This window comes from Schistocerca cancellata, chromosome 2, assembly GCF_023864275.1.
Source record: "Schistocerca cancellata isolate TAMUIC-IGC-003103 chromosome 2, iqSchCanc2.1, whole genome shotgun sequence".
NCBI classification, from domain to species: Eukaryota; Metazoa; Arthropoda; class Insecta; order Orthoptera; family Acrididae; genus Schistocerca; species Schistocerca cancellata.
In genome coordinates, this window is record NC_064627.1 from 470505503 (window position 1) to 470520092 (window position 14590).

Consider the following 14590-nt stretch of genomic DNA (forward strand, 5'->3'; position numbering starts at 1 on the left):
TGTGGTGCTACAGAAGAATGCTGAAGATTAGATGGGTAGATCACGTAACTAATGAGGAAGTATTGAATAGGATTGGGGAGAAGAGAAGTTTGTGGAACAACTTGACCAGAAGAAGGGATCGGTTGGTAGGACATGTTCTGAGGCATCAAGGGATCACCAATTTAGTATTGGAGGGCAGCGTGGAGGGTAAAAATCGTAGGGGGAGACCAAGAGATGAATACACTAAGCACATTCAGAAGGATGTAGGTTGCAGTAGGTACTGGGAGATGAAGAAGCTTGCACAGGATAGAGTAGCATGGAGAGCTGCATCAAACCAGTCTAAGGACTGAAGACCACAACAACAACAACATGTGATGTTATTTCAGTTTTTACAAAACCGAGTCAAATTTACAAAGAATTTGGCAGTATGGGCCTACTTATCAGCATGAAGTTCCGCCCCCTCTGGTCTGGATGCATGCATTGATTCGGATGGAAAGGGTGTCATAAAGCCGTTATATCTCCATAGAGACAAGCTAGCCTACTACCGCTGTAACTGGTCCTTGACATCCTGGATACTGTCACTGCGGCGAATTGACGTCCGAGCTGGTCCCTCAGATGTTCTGTCTCGGAGACAGTTCGTAGAGACATGTACCACGTGTGTTAGAGCATTTTCCTGTTGAAATATGGCACCACGACGCCCACACATGAGAGGTAACGCATGCGGATGCAGGATGTCCGTGCCGTGCCGTTGTGCAGTCAGCGATCCCTCAGTCTCTACCAACCGTGGCCTGAGGACATATTAAATGGCTCCCCACACCATGACACCAGGAGTAACACCGTAGTGCCTCTGAAAAACATTTTTTGCTAGGCGGCGTATGTCGCGATTGATGGAATGTTAAAGGAGCATGAAACAACCGAGATGGAGTTATTTTTTCATATGCTTGCAGCTGCTTGTAACACTACAATCAATATTGTAAATAATTTGTAGTGATTAATTCTGGGTGATGTAAAATGTATATTCTTTATTATAAAATGTCTTTGATCTACTGTAAAGAAGTTGAGTGGTGTGAAATGTTTATTCTTTGCGAGTTAAGTTCTTTCTATTAACTGGAGGGCAGTAGCATTTAATTATGTATATTTTGTGGTGACTTCCTAATACACTCCTGGAAATGGAAAAAAGAACACATTGACACCGGTGTGTCAGACCCACCATACTTGCTCCGGACACTGCGAGAGGGCTGTACAAGCAATGATTACACGCACGGCACAGCGGACACACCAGGAACCGCGGTGTTGGCCGTCGAATGGCGCATTATCGCGGCGCGAGTAGTATTATACGTGGCTTTGTCGCGTGACAGGACTATTTGTTCTGTTGGGGTGTAGGTGTTGTAAGTGGCTCCTGGTGACAGGACTGAGAAAGTTGTCACTGGGAAAACTGCATGCCGGTGTAATACTAGAGGTTTAACTATAAAGCGATAGTGTTATAAACTGTTGCATTTATTACATCAGGCACACTGATGAAGGTACAGGAAAAGCTCGCCTATCGACTTCCCAGACACGACGCCACTCCAAAAGCAGCCGTTAGTATTGTGGTGGTAACAGCAGCCTATTCATGGGGCAATAGCTCCCTAGTCCAGCTGCTGATAGTCTTCGACCAATGGTTTATCTTGGATAGGTATAGTGGTAATACTCGTAATGTCACTGTGCTGGAAGCCATCGGCGGCGACTTCAAATCACGGCTGGTAGTGATAGAAGGAATGCATGTCCCAAGGGTTTGACATATGGCGCTCATATGTAACCTTTGAAGGAGAAACTGAACTACTTTGAACCTTTAAAGTTTAATTTTGCAATGTACGCCAAATTTCAAAGTGATTGCACAGCTTTAATTTCCTCTTTTGTTTAAGTATCGCATATTTCAGATTCTTCTTTTTTCCATAACCATCATCGCATAAGCCTTCTCCACATTGTGTTGTCTTTAAATACCTGAATATTTAATGACCGTTTGCCATAAACAATAAACCCATGACATTTCCAATGTTTTTACTATAGTTTCCTACAATAATGAAAGTTACAAACGAAATAATTACATATTTAGTTAATTTTTATAGAAGTAATAGCTCAAATGCACACTTCATTTGATCACTTCTCTGTATATACACAGGTACAAACGCTTAGTTTTCTAAATGTTAAATGCCTGGAAACAAAATTAATGCCTTCACTTCAAGTTATTGATCCACAAATGAACAATAGACAGTTCCCATACGGCACACGTCTTGAAAAGTACCTTTCATCCATCGTCAGTGCTACCGCAGCATCGCGCAAAATCCCAGTCACGGCTGCAGCCAGAAACCACTCAACAACCCGCCAGGCGGCGTTAGAATTGACGCTCCTCTCATATCACTAATAAATGCCTCGTGACAATCTAATTACATTCAGAAAGAGTCCGAGACCCCACCAACGGACTGTAAGATTTACACTGTTAACCCTTCACTCAGCACTTCCAGCTTCCTGTCAGCCTCCTGCAATAATCTCCACAAACATAAAACAGGACAACAGTTTAAAGTCGAAAGGGATAAACTTACATAAACACAAACCCCAATAAAATTTCGATGAAAGAAAATGTATTTTTCTGGTTTCAGTTACAATTCACCACGTGCGCTCCGTTCACAGAACAACTCCTGCAGTCGTCTCAGCGCTCACCTATCGTTTGAGGCCTCTTCATACCGACTGTATGCAATCATTAAACACAATACTCGCTTAGAAAACTGGAAGATTACGAGCAGTGCCACGACTGTGAGTGGGAAACATACTCTTGCGCTCTTTTAAAGCTTTACACAATGGGTGAAAAACTTTATTGATCCTTGAGGGCCACTCCACATTTCAATTGGCTGTTACCTACTCACACTAACGGTATGATTCTGTAAAGTACTGTTTCCTTCCAGCACTCACAGAAATTTCTTTCTCATTGGTGCTGGAGAACACCTAGCATCTCGGGAAAGACGGTCTAGTAGGCCTTGACTGCAGCTCATTTACAAAGATTAAGGGACGACGGAGGGCAAGAGAGAAGGTGCGGATGAGTCAGATTTTAAATTGTTTGAAAATGTTGCTGCACTGTGCACAATTGGTTAACTAATTCCATTACCCGTTTTCCTCATTCTTTTTTTGTTTTCAAACGATTGTTCGCTAAAAATGCCATTTCACCAGCATGGTACACCGCACCATAATAACCTGTGCACATTTGCGTAGAAAGCACTTAGCACTGTTTGCTTGTTACAGTAGTTTATAAGCGTTTGAAGACATAACAACATTTACACATTTTTATCGTCAGGGGTTTAACATGTTTTCCCATCTTTGCATCTGACGATACTTTAATGACCTCTTTCTAAAGATTTAACAACGGGGGGGGGGGGGGGGGGAAGGGGGGGAGGAGGGGGGTTACAACGCTGTCTCTTGTCTCTGTTACACCTGAAGGAAATGCATCAGTCCAAAATAAATAAATAAATAATGGCATGAAATAACGAGAAAAATCCACAACTCGTGGAATTTATAAGCACCAACAGACAAGAAGTTAGCCCCCTCAAGAGACAACACTCTAGGACTACTGTATGTAACTCCGACTCCAGCCGTGACAATGGCCTCATTTAGGCGAGGAGGATGGGAGATCACAAGTCTCTTCAGGTGTGCCATATCCGGCTGTAGCTATTTATTGTTGATTAGATGAAGCTGCAGTAATGCTGATGGCTAAGTTTCAGCCCCTGTTCCAAATAGTCCTAGACACTTTCTATTAAACTGAAATCGGGTGATGTAACAGGCCAGTCGAGATGCGATAGGGTGCCTGAGTCTTTATCTATCCAGAAGCATATCCGCAGAGCCTAGTGAAGCATTGCTACCTTTGGATAACGGGATCTAGGGGGTGATTCCCGGGCTGGACGTAGATTTTCTCCGCCCAGGAACTGGGTGTTTCTGTTGTCTTAGTCGTTTCGTCATCATTCGGGAAGTGGAGAGACTGGATAGTGCAAAGATTCGGAATTTAGACGGGCGCTGGTAACTATGAAGTTGAGCGCCCCACATCATCATCATTATCTCACCAGAGCCGTGAGGAACCACAGCACACTCGTTAATGAAGATGTCAAAGATAGGCCAACACTTGGTCACCGAGAAATATAACAGGTGGTTATAATCAGACAGTGTACTGAGTGCTGCAGTGCGGGTTTCAAACAATGAGGGATGGTGAAACGTCGTAAGCATGTTCTTTCATCGGTGCGTTCACGGAGTATGCTGATCTGCAGTATAGCGTACGACGGCATAGCATTCATCAGCAGGGTATACTGAAAAAATAATAGTTCCACTTTCTGTCACAATGCGAAAATATGGCGCTGTGAGCAGTCAGAATATGAAATGCTTCCTGTTTTGACGTTGGTATGGTGTGGTGATTTCTTTTGTGACTTGACTGTTGGTGTAAAGTGTTAAGAATGTTGAAGTTTTCCGTACGAAACACAACGGCTATTGAGAAGAACGACAGCACTAACAGTGCTGCATTGCGAGAATATCACCGACAGAAACAGCTGCGAAGAGACCCCATGTCGATAAATATGATCGCAAAGTTTTGACAAATGGGTGGATTAGGTGGTACAGTGGGGAAAGTGAGTAGGCCTATTCCCATGGCAGTTGTTGATAAGGTTGCTGCTGTTATAGCCGACCGTGCAGCATCCGTCTTATATTGCACAGCCAGTACTCGAGGTACGTCACGGGAATTGCCTCATCTCTGGTCGACATTTCAAAAGATTTTGCGGTGCATTTTACAATGTAACCGCTACAAGTTTCAGAATGTACACCAAATGTAGCCACAAGTTGGGCACAAAGCCCTGACCTTTGCCCTTCCTTTTTGACATTGTTGAAAATGGGTGACATGTGACCAGAAAATATTCCTTGTGTGGACCAGGCACATTTTACTCTCCACGGTCCGTTGAATTCACAGGACTGTCGCCTATGGGGTTCTACTCCACCACATGTTGTGGACGAACATCCACTGCACTCAACTTAGGTAAATGTGAAGTGTGGTTTCACAAGCTTCCTCACTCTGAGATGCCAACCCACGTGCCTGTCAAATGTAGAGTCGTATCTGCAATTTATAAGGACCTCCTTGTGCAACACATTCCAACTTTGCTTCACAACACTATTTTATGGAAGATGGGGTGACACCACATGTGACTTACGTGGTGAAAGATTTGCTTTGAGAAATCTTTGACAACGACTGCATCATTTATAGGCAATTTCAAGATGTGTGGCCTTCCAGATCCCCCGACCAAAATCCTTGTGACATCTGGTTGTGTGTATATCTCAAAGACCTTGTCTTTCAGACACCGATAACGTTCAGATCTACAGGGTGCTTATAATTAAACAGTGTTCCGAATGCTGCAATCCTGGCTCCAAAAACCGCGGGATGCTGAAACGTCGTTATGTTCATTAATAGGAGCGCTCTCGGAGTATGCTGCTCTGAAGCATAGCTTATGATGGTATATCACTCTGATTACGCCGGATATTCTGCGAGCAACTGTAGACCATGCCGTGTTATGGATACAGCATGTTGCTGAATCGGGAGACCATCCCGAACACATGCTGTACCTTGTAACCATATCCTAATAAACATGCTGATCTTTACCCACACCATGTCCTGACTGCTTACAACGCCATATTTTCACCTGCTGGTAGAAAGTGAAACTATTATTTTTTTCTGCATACTCTGCTAGAGCACTGATTTATGAACATAATGTTTCAGCGTCCTGCGATGTTTATAGCCTGTAGTACAGCAGTCGGAACACCATCAGTTTAGTTATACCCACCCAATACATCCTGGTTCAAGTTCACAGTAACATGAATGAGTAATAACAGATCATGGTACAAAAAAAAGTACAGAACAACCTGTGGCATGACGAGAACCCTGGACACACTGTGGATAAAACATCTATTGAGAATTCGGTGTACTCGGCACCTTGCATCATCAAAAAAGTCCAAAAATCGCGGCTTTCCGGACCACACTAAACATCACGTCCAGTCAGTTACTATCCAGTTTCTGAGTTGTTTGGCTCACTAAGGACACGCAGATTCTCTGCCACTATGAGAAATGTTCGTTTGCAAGGAACCCGACTCAAAAGTCTAAAAAGTCTACTGCATGCAGTTCCCTGTGCATTGTTCGGTCTCAGACTCGTTGAGATTGACCTACATTCACTGACAGCAGCAGTCCTTGTTGGGTTGTAAAACTGCATTCACTGACAGCAGCAATCCTTGTTGGGTTGGAAACCGATTGTTATCGACAAGGCGTGTCAGTTGGCTCCGGTCTCTGTTGATAAGGATCTTTTCACGACCAGCGTTCTTGCGCAATGTAACATGACTGTGAGTTGTGCACCACCTTGTACGTACGCTGTACAGTCCCAGTCCATTCACCATTAAAGCCGTCAACTTCATTCATTGGTAAGTCTAAACACGATAGCTCCTTTCCGAAATTCTGTCGCACTTTCATGCCGGCCATTCTTGTCCCACTGATTTCATGCAACCGACTACGACGGCCGCGGTACTAGTGGTACCAGTTCTACACTATCTACAGCGCTGCAAAGCGACCAGCATCCTCTTTAAGGAAGTAACTAATATTTTGTCCTGTGAGCTGCTTTGGATATGCTTTTGCACTCTCCGACAGAAGAAAGGGCGTACCACAAAGAAATTATCCGAATGGGATGGAAATCTGTAGAAGTGATGTATATGTACAGACAAACAAATGATAGCAATTTTTTTTTAAATTGGATGATTTATTCAAGAGAAAGAGCTTCATAAGTTGCGCTAGACAGTAACGTGTTGGTCCACATCTGGCCCTTATCCAGGCAGCTATTCGGCTTGGCACTGATTGATCGAGTTGCTGGGTGTCCTCTGGAGGGATATCGAGCCAAATTCTGTCTAACTGGAGCGTTAGATCGACAAAATCCCGAGCTGGTCGGAGGGCCCTGCCCATAACGCTCCAAACATTCTCGAATGGGGAGAGATCTGGGACCTGGTTGGCCAAGGCAAGGTTTGGCAAGCACGAAGACAAGCGATAGAAAGCCTCATGGCGTGCGGACGCGCATTATCTTGCTAATATGAAAGCGTAAGATGACTTGACAGGAGGGCAACAAAGCGGGGCGTAGAATATTGACGACACGTCATTGTGTAAGGGTGCCCCGAAATACAACCAAACGGGTTCTGCTGTGAAACAAAAAAAAAAAAAGTTGGCAGCCACATCATCAATCCTGGTGGTGTCCGCCCCGATAACTGAGTGGTCAGCGTGATGGATTGCCGTCCTACGGGCCCGGCTTCGATTCCCGGCTGGGTCGGAGATTCTCCCCGCTCAGGGACTGGCTGTTGTGCTGTCTTCATCATCATTTTATCCCCATCCGGCGCGCGGATAGCCCAACGTGGTGTCGAATGTAAGAAGACCTGCACCAAGGCGGCCGGACCTGCCCCACAAGGGGCCTCCTGGCCAATGACGCCAAACGCTCCTTTCCAGTTTTCCATTCCTGGTTGTTGGGCCATATGGTGGCTGACAGTCAAGCTGGCATCCCACCTCTGTGTGTGGCGTCTCCAGACAGTCTTTGGCCTGGAATCTCATTACATTGACTGAAGGAGAATTGTCTTCAGTGATGAATCCTGCTTCGGACTGAGCCTCGATGACCAGTGAAGACATGTCTGGAGATGCCCCGGAAAACTGTGGGATTCCAACCTTACCGTCGCTCGTCACACGGCCCGACAACCAGGTCTACGGCGCCATTTCTTTTCAGATCACGACCTCTTTGGTTGTCATCCGCAGCACCCTTACAGCACAGCGATACGTCGACGATATTCTACGCCGTTTTGTTGGCCTTCCTGGCAATTAATCTGAGGCTTACATTTCAGCAAGATAATGACCATCCCCACCCGGTGAGAGTTTCTACTGCTTGTCTTCGTGCTTGCTGTACCTTACCTTGGACAGTAAGATCCCAGGACCTCTCACCATATGAGAACGTTTGGAGCATTATGGGCTGGGCCCTCCTCGGGCATTGACGATCTAATGCGCCAATTGTACACAATTTGGCACAATATCTCTCAAGAGGACATCCGACAACTCTGTCGATCAGTGCAACGTCGAATTACTGCTTGGATAAAGGCCACAGGTGGACCAGCCCGTTTCTGGCTTGCTCAATTTGTGAAGCTCGTTCTTTTCAATAAATCATCCAAATTTTCGGAAATTATAGTCATTTGTTTGTCTGCATATGTACATCACATCTATCGATTTCCGCCCCATTTGGATAATTCTTTCGTAAAACGTCTTTTCTTATTTTATTTTATTTTTCTAGAGTATATACTACCGATAATCATAGTATTTTACGATTTTGTGATGGCTCCTTAATATTTGCGAGCAAAATTATGAAACATTGGGTTGTTCGGTTCAGAGTATCGTGTTATTTAATTGATCCATTGCTAACACATGTATAGTCTGTTCAAAACTACCTCAGGATTGACAGTTCGGGAGGAGCGCTTGGAGGCCACGTCCGGTACAGAAGAGTCACGTAATTTAACGTTTCATTCGACTCACTCAAACAAACAACTATTCGCTGTACAGATATGAAACTGGCACCAGTGTGTTCTGGAAGAGCTGCACAATGCTTCCATTTTAGTTTTATTTGCGGCAGTAGATTATTAAGACGGTACACGAAAATTCATTTTCCATCGCGTTACCGAATTTTCCAGCTGCAGGAAATTTTTTGTTACTGCAGTTGGGGAAACACTCGAATTAAATCTAAAGAATACACCAAATTTTTGGCCGAGCGGTTCTAGGCGCTTCAGTCCGGAACCGCGTTGCAGCTACGGTCGCAGGTTCGAATCCTGCCTCGGGCTTGGATGTGTGTGATGTCCTTAGATTAGTTAGGTTTAAGTAGTTCTAAGTCTAGGGGACTGATGACCTAAGATGTCAAGTCCCATAGTGCTTAGAGCCATTTGAACCTTTTTTTGAACACCAAATTTTTATCTACTCCAAACCTGAACTCTTTCAGAGTTTGTTAAATGTGACGCACTATGGTCCGCTCGCGCGTCAGGTACTAAGCAGTCACCTGTATGGTATTGTTGCGAGAAACGGATCGTTTTGATTATAATTAACCTGTCATTAATTTTTCGGAACCATCTACTTACTACTAACAAAACAAACTATAAAATTTACAGGTGTTTATCGCGGTGAGGAAACGTGTCTTAAATACGCCAAACAGTATCTGGAGGAAGAACAGAAACGATACAAAAATCATTGCTTCAATACTGAAGCAATTATATTGTAAACAGTAACATTTACTTTGTGTGACATTGACTGAATTCTGGAGACGAACTTCACTTGGACTTAGCTGCTGATAAGACCTTCTAATTAAAATGTCAAAAGTTACGACAACATAATTTGTTATGTAGGTACTTACCATTATAAATTGTGCACTTAAAACATGCAGCTGAATTCGACTACACTCCATTTCTGTAGCGATAATAGAAAAAATGTACTGAAATCACCGTCTTCGCTATGACAGATGCTTCAGGTAACACTAGAACTGTCCCTGTTGTTATTTAATGAAACGAAAAAAAAAAAAAAAACTGTGCAACTGCCCAGAAAAAAACCTTGTTGCTTAAGGATGATCGGCACCTTGCCGACTGTCGGATTTTTCTTTCTGCGATAATAACCATAAATATGATGACGAATCACATCCACAGCAAATGGATCTACACTGACCAGCCAGAACATTATGACCACCGATCTCCTCGATATAAATCCATCCAGGCAATAGCAGCGTCATCTGACGAGGAATGACTGCTACTCAGACACACGCACGGTGCACGTAGTATCAGTGAGTGTGTTGTCCATGTGTGGAATGGGGAAGGTGTGCGATCTATCTGAGTTTCAAAAAATGGCTCTGAGCACTATGGGACTTAACATCTGAGGTCATCTGTCCCCTAGACTTAGAACTAATTAAACCTAACTAACCTAAGGATATTACACACAACCATGCCCAAAGCAGGATTCGAACCTGCGACCGTAGCAGCAGCACGGCTCGAGACTGAAGCGCCTAGAACCCCTCGGCCACCGCGGTCAGCCTACCTGAGTTTGGCCGAAGGCAGATTGTGATGGCCCGGAGGCTCAGCACGAGCATTTCGGTAACTGAACGACTTGTCGGCTGTTCGAGGAGCGCTGTGGTCATCTTCTTCAACACGGGGCGAAACCACGCCCAGACGTCGTGGGGTTAGGCTAAAATGGCTCTGAGCACTATGGGACTCAACATCTTAGGTCATAAGTCCCCTAGAACTTAGAACTACTTAAACCTAACTAACCTAAGGACATCACACACACCCATGCCCGAGGCAGGATTCGAACCTGCGACCGCAGCAGTCCCGCGGTTCCGGACTGCAGCGCCAGAACCGCTAGACCACTGTGGCCGGCGGGCGGGGGGGGGGGGGGGGGGCGTTAGGCGGCCTCCCTCATTACAGATGTCGGACGTCGTAGGCTGGACGGACTGGTAAAACAGGACAGACGGCGAACTATGACGGAACTAGCAACAGACTTTAATGGTGGGCAGAGTACAAGTGTGTCTGAACACACAGCGCACCGAACGCTTCTAAGGATGCGCATGTACAACTGTTAACACCACTTTTTTTTCTTTTTTACATCGGCAACTACGACTGAAATGGGCAACTGACCATCGGCACTCGACGTTGGTGCGATGGCTGAGCGTTGCATGGTCTGATGATTCCCAATACCTTTTTCATCCTGCCAATGGGAGGGCGCGAATCCGTCGTCCTTCACGGGAACACCACCTTCACACCTGGACTGCGGGACGGAGACAAGCTAGCGGCGCCTCCATTCTATTCTGGGGAAAATTCCATGGGTCCAGTGGAGCTCGCGCAAGGCACCATGACGACCAAGAAGTATCGACCACTGGTTGTAGACCACGTACAACCCTTCAAGACAATCATGTTTCCCTGCGGCAGTACCATTTTTCAACAAGATAATGCGCCATGTCACAAGGCCAGGAGTGTGATGGAGTGGTTCTAGGAACACAGTGGCGAGTTCAAATTGATATACTGACTCACTAACTCACAATATCTTAACACGATTGAACACATGTGGGACCCGCGTTGGGGTCAGAGCTCATCGCCCTCCTACCAGGAATTTACATTTGGTGACTTCTGTGTGCAGATGTGGTGCAAACTTTCTCCAGCGACCTTCCAAGGCCTCATTGCTTCCATGCCACGACGCGCCGCCGCTGTTATCGTGTCAAAGGTGGACCCACTGCTATTAGGTAGGTGGTCAAAATGATCTGGCTGATCAGTGTTTATTGGCAATCCTCTTATCCACATGAAGTTTTTTTCCCCAGAAGACTCAACCCTCGAAGTGTTTCCAGCTTCTTTTTATTTCTCGAACTTTTCTTTGTTGATATTCACGGTATTGTTTTGGTTTATGTTCAGAACAACAGCAGAGCTATCGATTACCTTGTCAACGGAGAGAAACGGGCCGTCATTAAGTTTTTCAGTCTTAAAGTAGACACGTAACTCGCAAATTATTTCTCTCGACTGCCCTCGTACGGCAATTCCCTGATCAAGTAAGCGGCACAGAACTTTTGCACTCATAACTTCCGACTAACATCTTTTTAACATGCCCGCATCTCGTGGTCGTGCGGTAGCGTTCTCGCTTCCCACGCCCGGGTTACCGGGTTCGATTCCCGGCGGGGTCAGGGATTTTCTCTGCCTCGTGATGGCTGGGTGTTTTGTGCTGTCCTTAGGTTAGTTAGGTTTAAGTAGTTCTAAGTTCTAGGGGACTAATGACCACAGCAGTTGAGTCCCATAGTGCTCAGAGCCGTTTGAACCATTTCTTTTTGACATTGTTCAGCACCATACGACACATAACAGCAGCAACAAATATGACAACAAATCCTGCAGCACTAAAATCGACAACGAAAATCACGGGGTGCAACAATCACAGAGGACAGGAAGCTGTCTGAAACTCAAACAAGCATGAAGTGTTGTGGTGACTGCTGCGGCTAAGGGTGAGTGGCATTGGCGGAATGCGGTTCGAGTTTTCCGTGTGAGCTCTCCCACTACTGCTTCGGTCGTAGCTATCAATCTCACAGTAATTTTGAACAGACTATAGTTAATTTGTCTCTCTGATGCACAGGGTGTTTCACAATTCCTGTTACACACCTCTAGAGGTTGTAGAGGGGATTAAGTGGATCCAGTTTTACATACGAATCCATGTCCGAAAACGGTTCGTTTCCATGATACAAGGAAAATAAGATGTACATATTTCTCTCCTGTTCACTGTCATATTACAACAGGTGGTCTGTATGACGACCACAGAATTTGGTGCACGCAGCATATCTGAGCAGTGAGTTCGCATAAACTCTGTCTGTGAAATCTTATCGGACTTAAATGCTAAGGTCATCAGTCCCTAAGCTTACACACTACTTAACCTAAATTATCCTAAGGACAAACACACCCACCCATGCCCGAGGGAGGACTCGAACCTCCACCGGGACCAGCCGCACAGTCCATGACTGCATCGCCGCAGACCGCTCGGCTAATCCTGCGCGGCTGCCAAGCATGTCGTCCACCTCGACATATCCTTCTGTCCCCCTAGAACACGTTCAGATGTTTGGGGGGGGGGGGGCGCCAACTGCAAAATATACCGCCGTGCCACCATTCAAGCCGAACGTCCAATGGCACGTCTCCAAAACTCCGCCAGCACTTGTTGCAGGAATATACGGTACCTGGCACCCGTTAGGTGGGGAGGAAGTTTATACGGCCCAATCACATGAACATTGCAGGTACCTCCCCAAATATTGATGCCGCAGGTGTGCGGAAATCATCGTGTACACGTGGCTTTGGGGTTTTCTTGATACCAAATGTGTTTATTTCAAGCATTCAAAACACCTTCCCTGTCGAAATGCGCTTCGTCAGTGAACAAACTTCGTCTTTAAAACTGAGGAAAATGTATACAACGGTGTAAAAGTCAAGTACAGAAATTGACACGTGGCACAAAATCCGCGGGAGCATGGCCTGTACGTTCTGAGGGTGATATGGGTGGAGCTGCTGTTCATGCAGAACACGCCAGACAGACGAATGAGACAGATGCAAGTCAGGTGCAGTGGCTCGAGTTGTCGTCGATGGGTTCTCTTCAACTTGATGAAGCACTTCCTCTCCCAATGCACCAGTGCACCGCCTTTTTGGAGCACCACAGTTTACTCTATTGCTTGTGAATTCAACACTTTCTCGCAGCTGTTGTTCTATCCTGGCAAACATCGGATGAGACTGGGTCACACGATTTGGAAAGTACTCGTAGTACAGACGTTGAGCTTCTCTTCCATTAACGCGACCTGCACCGTAAATGAACAACATATCGGTGTGCTCTGTGAATGTACACTCGGGCATCCTGTTACCGCAGTACTAGTCACCGTAATGTCAACTGACGTAACGCCAGGAAGCATGAAAACAAGGTAGATGGAAACAGAGGACATAACGTGACATCGCATCATCATACCATTCGTGAATGTGAGTAGCCTACCATAACAGGCGAACTGCGTAAGAAACATCTAGCGCGCGATTGAGTAGCTCTCGTTTTCCTTGTAACATGGAAACAGATCATTTCTGGACATGGGTTCCTACGTAAAACTTGATCTATGAAGTCACCTATACAACCTCTGGAAGTGTGAAACTCACTGTTTATCTAAGAAATGAGCGCAGTAGATTACACGAAGCGAAGGCAGCACTTGTTGGTAAGTGGAACGTGGCACATGGTTCACAGGGCAGCTCTGGTACGTGGGTGGCACTTGCCTGGACTTCCGGAAGCCCGTGTGGCTGGGTCTGGCAATGCAGCGGCCACCAATCGGCGGGTTGGAGCACACATTCTGCCTAACCCCAATGCCGCCGCAAGAGCGACCACGCTTTGTTGCCAGGTTAGTGACTGTGTATAAAAACGCAAACCATAAAGACAGTATGTGTTTCCCTTGCTGACTGGTTTTCAGATTAGAACTTGACTGGTCAAAGACGACTTTATGGTCAACAGATTTAAACTGCGAAGTCTTCTTGTGGAGATACCTAAGGAGAGGTCCGAGAAAGCCTTCTAACAAAGTTTGAAGAATCAACTTTAAACGATAACTCTTAGGAAATACACTCCTGGAAATTGAAATAAGAACACCGTGAATTCATTGTCCCAGGAAGGGGAAACTTTATTGACACATTCCTGGGGTCAGATACATCACATGATCACACTGACAGAACCACAGGCACATAGACACAGGCAACAGAGCATGCACAATGTCGGCACTAGTACAGTGTATATCCACCTTTCGCAGCAATGCAGGCTGCTATTCTCCCATGGAGACGATCGTAGAGATGCTGGATGTAGTCCTGTGGAACGGCTTGCCATGCCATTTCCACCTGGCGCCTCAGTTGGACCAGCGTTCGTGCTGGACGTGCAGACCGCGTGAGACGGCGCTTCATCCAGTCCCAAACATGCTCAATGGGGGACAGATCCGGAGATCTTGCTGGCCAGGGTAGTTGACTTACACCTTCTAGAGCACGT

The 14590-nt window shown here is 45.8% G+C and overlaps 1 protein-coding gene across 1 annotated transcript in view; it reads left to right on the forward strand.

The window, feature by feature from the left end:
- Positions 1–14132, forward strand: part of LOC126155272 (galactose mutarotase-like) — an 84192-nt gene extending 70060 nt beyond the window's left edge. The window contains exons 5-6 of the mRNA XM_049916217.1: positions 13811–13961; positions 14072–14132. Of these exons, the coding sequence (XP_049772174.1) occupies positions 13811–13961; positions 14072–14132 (212 nt within the window). The remainder of the gene's footprint in view (positions 1–13810; positions 13962–14071) is intronic.
- Positions 14133–14590: the final 458 nt, after the last annotated feature.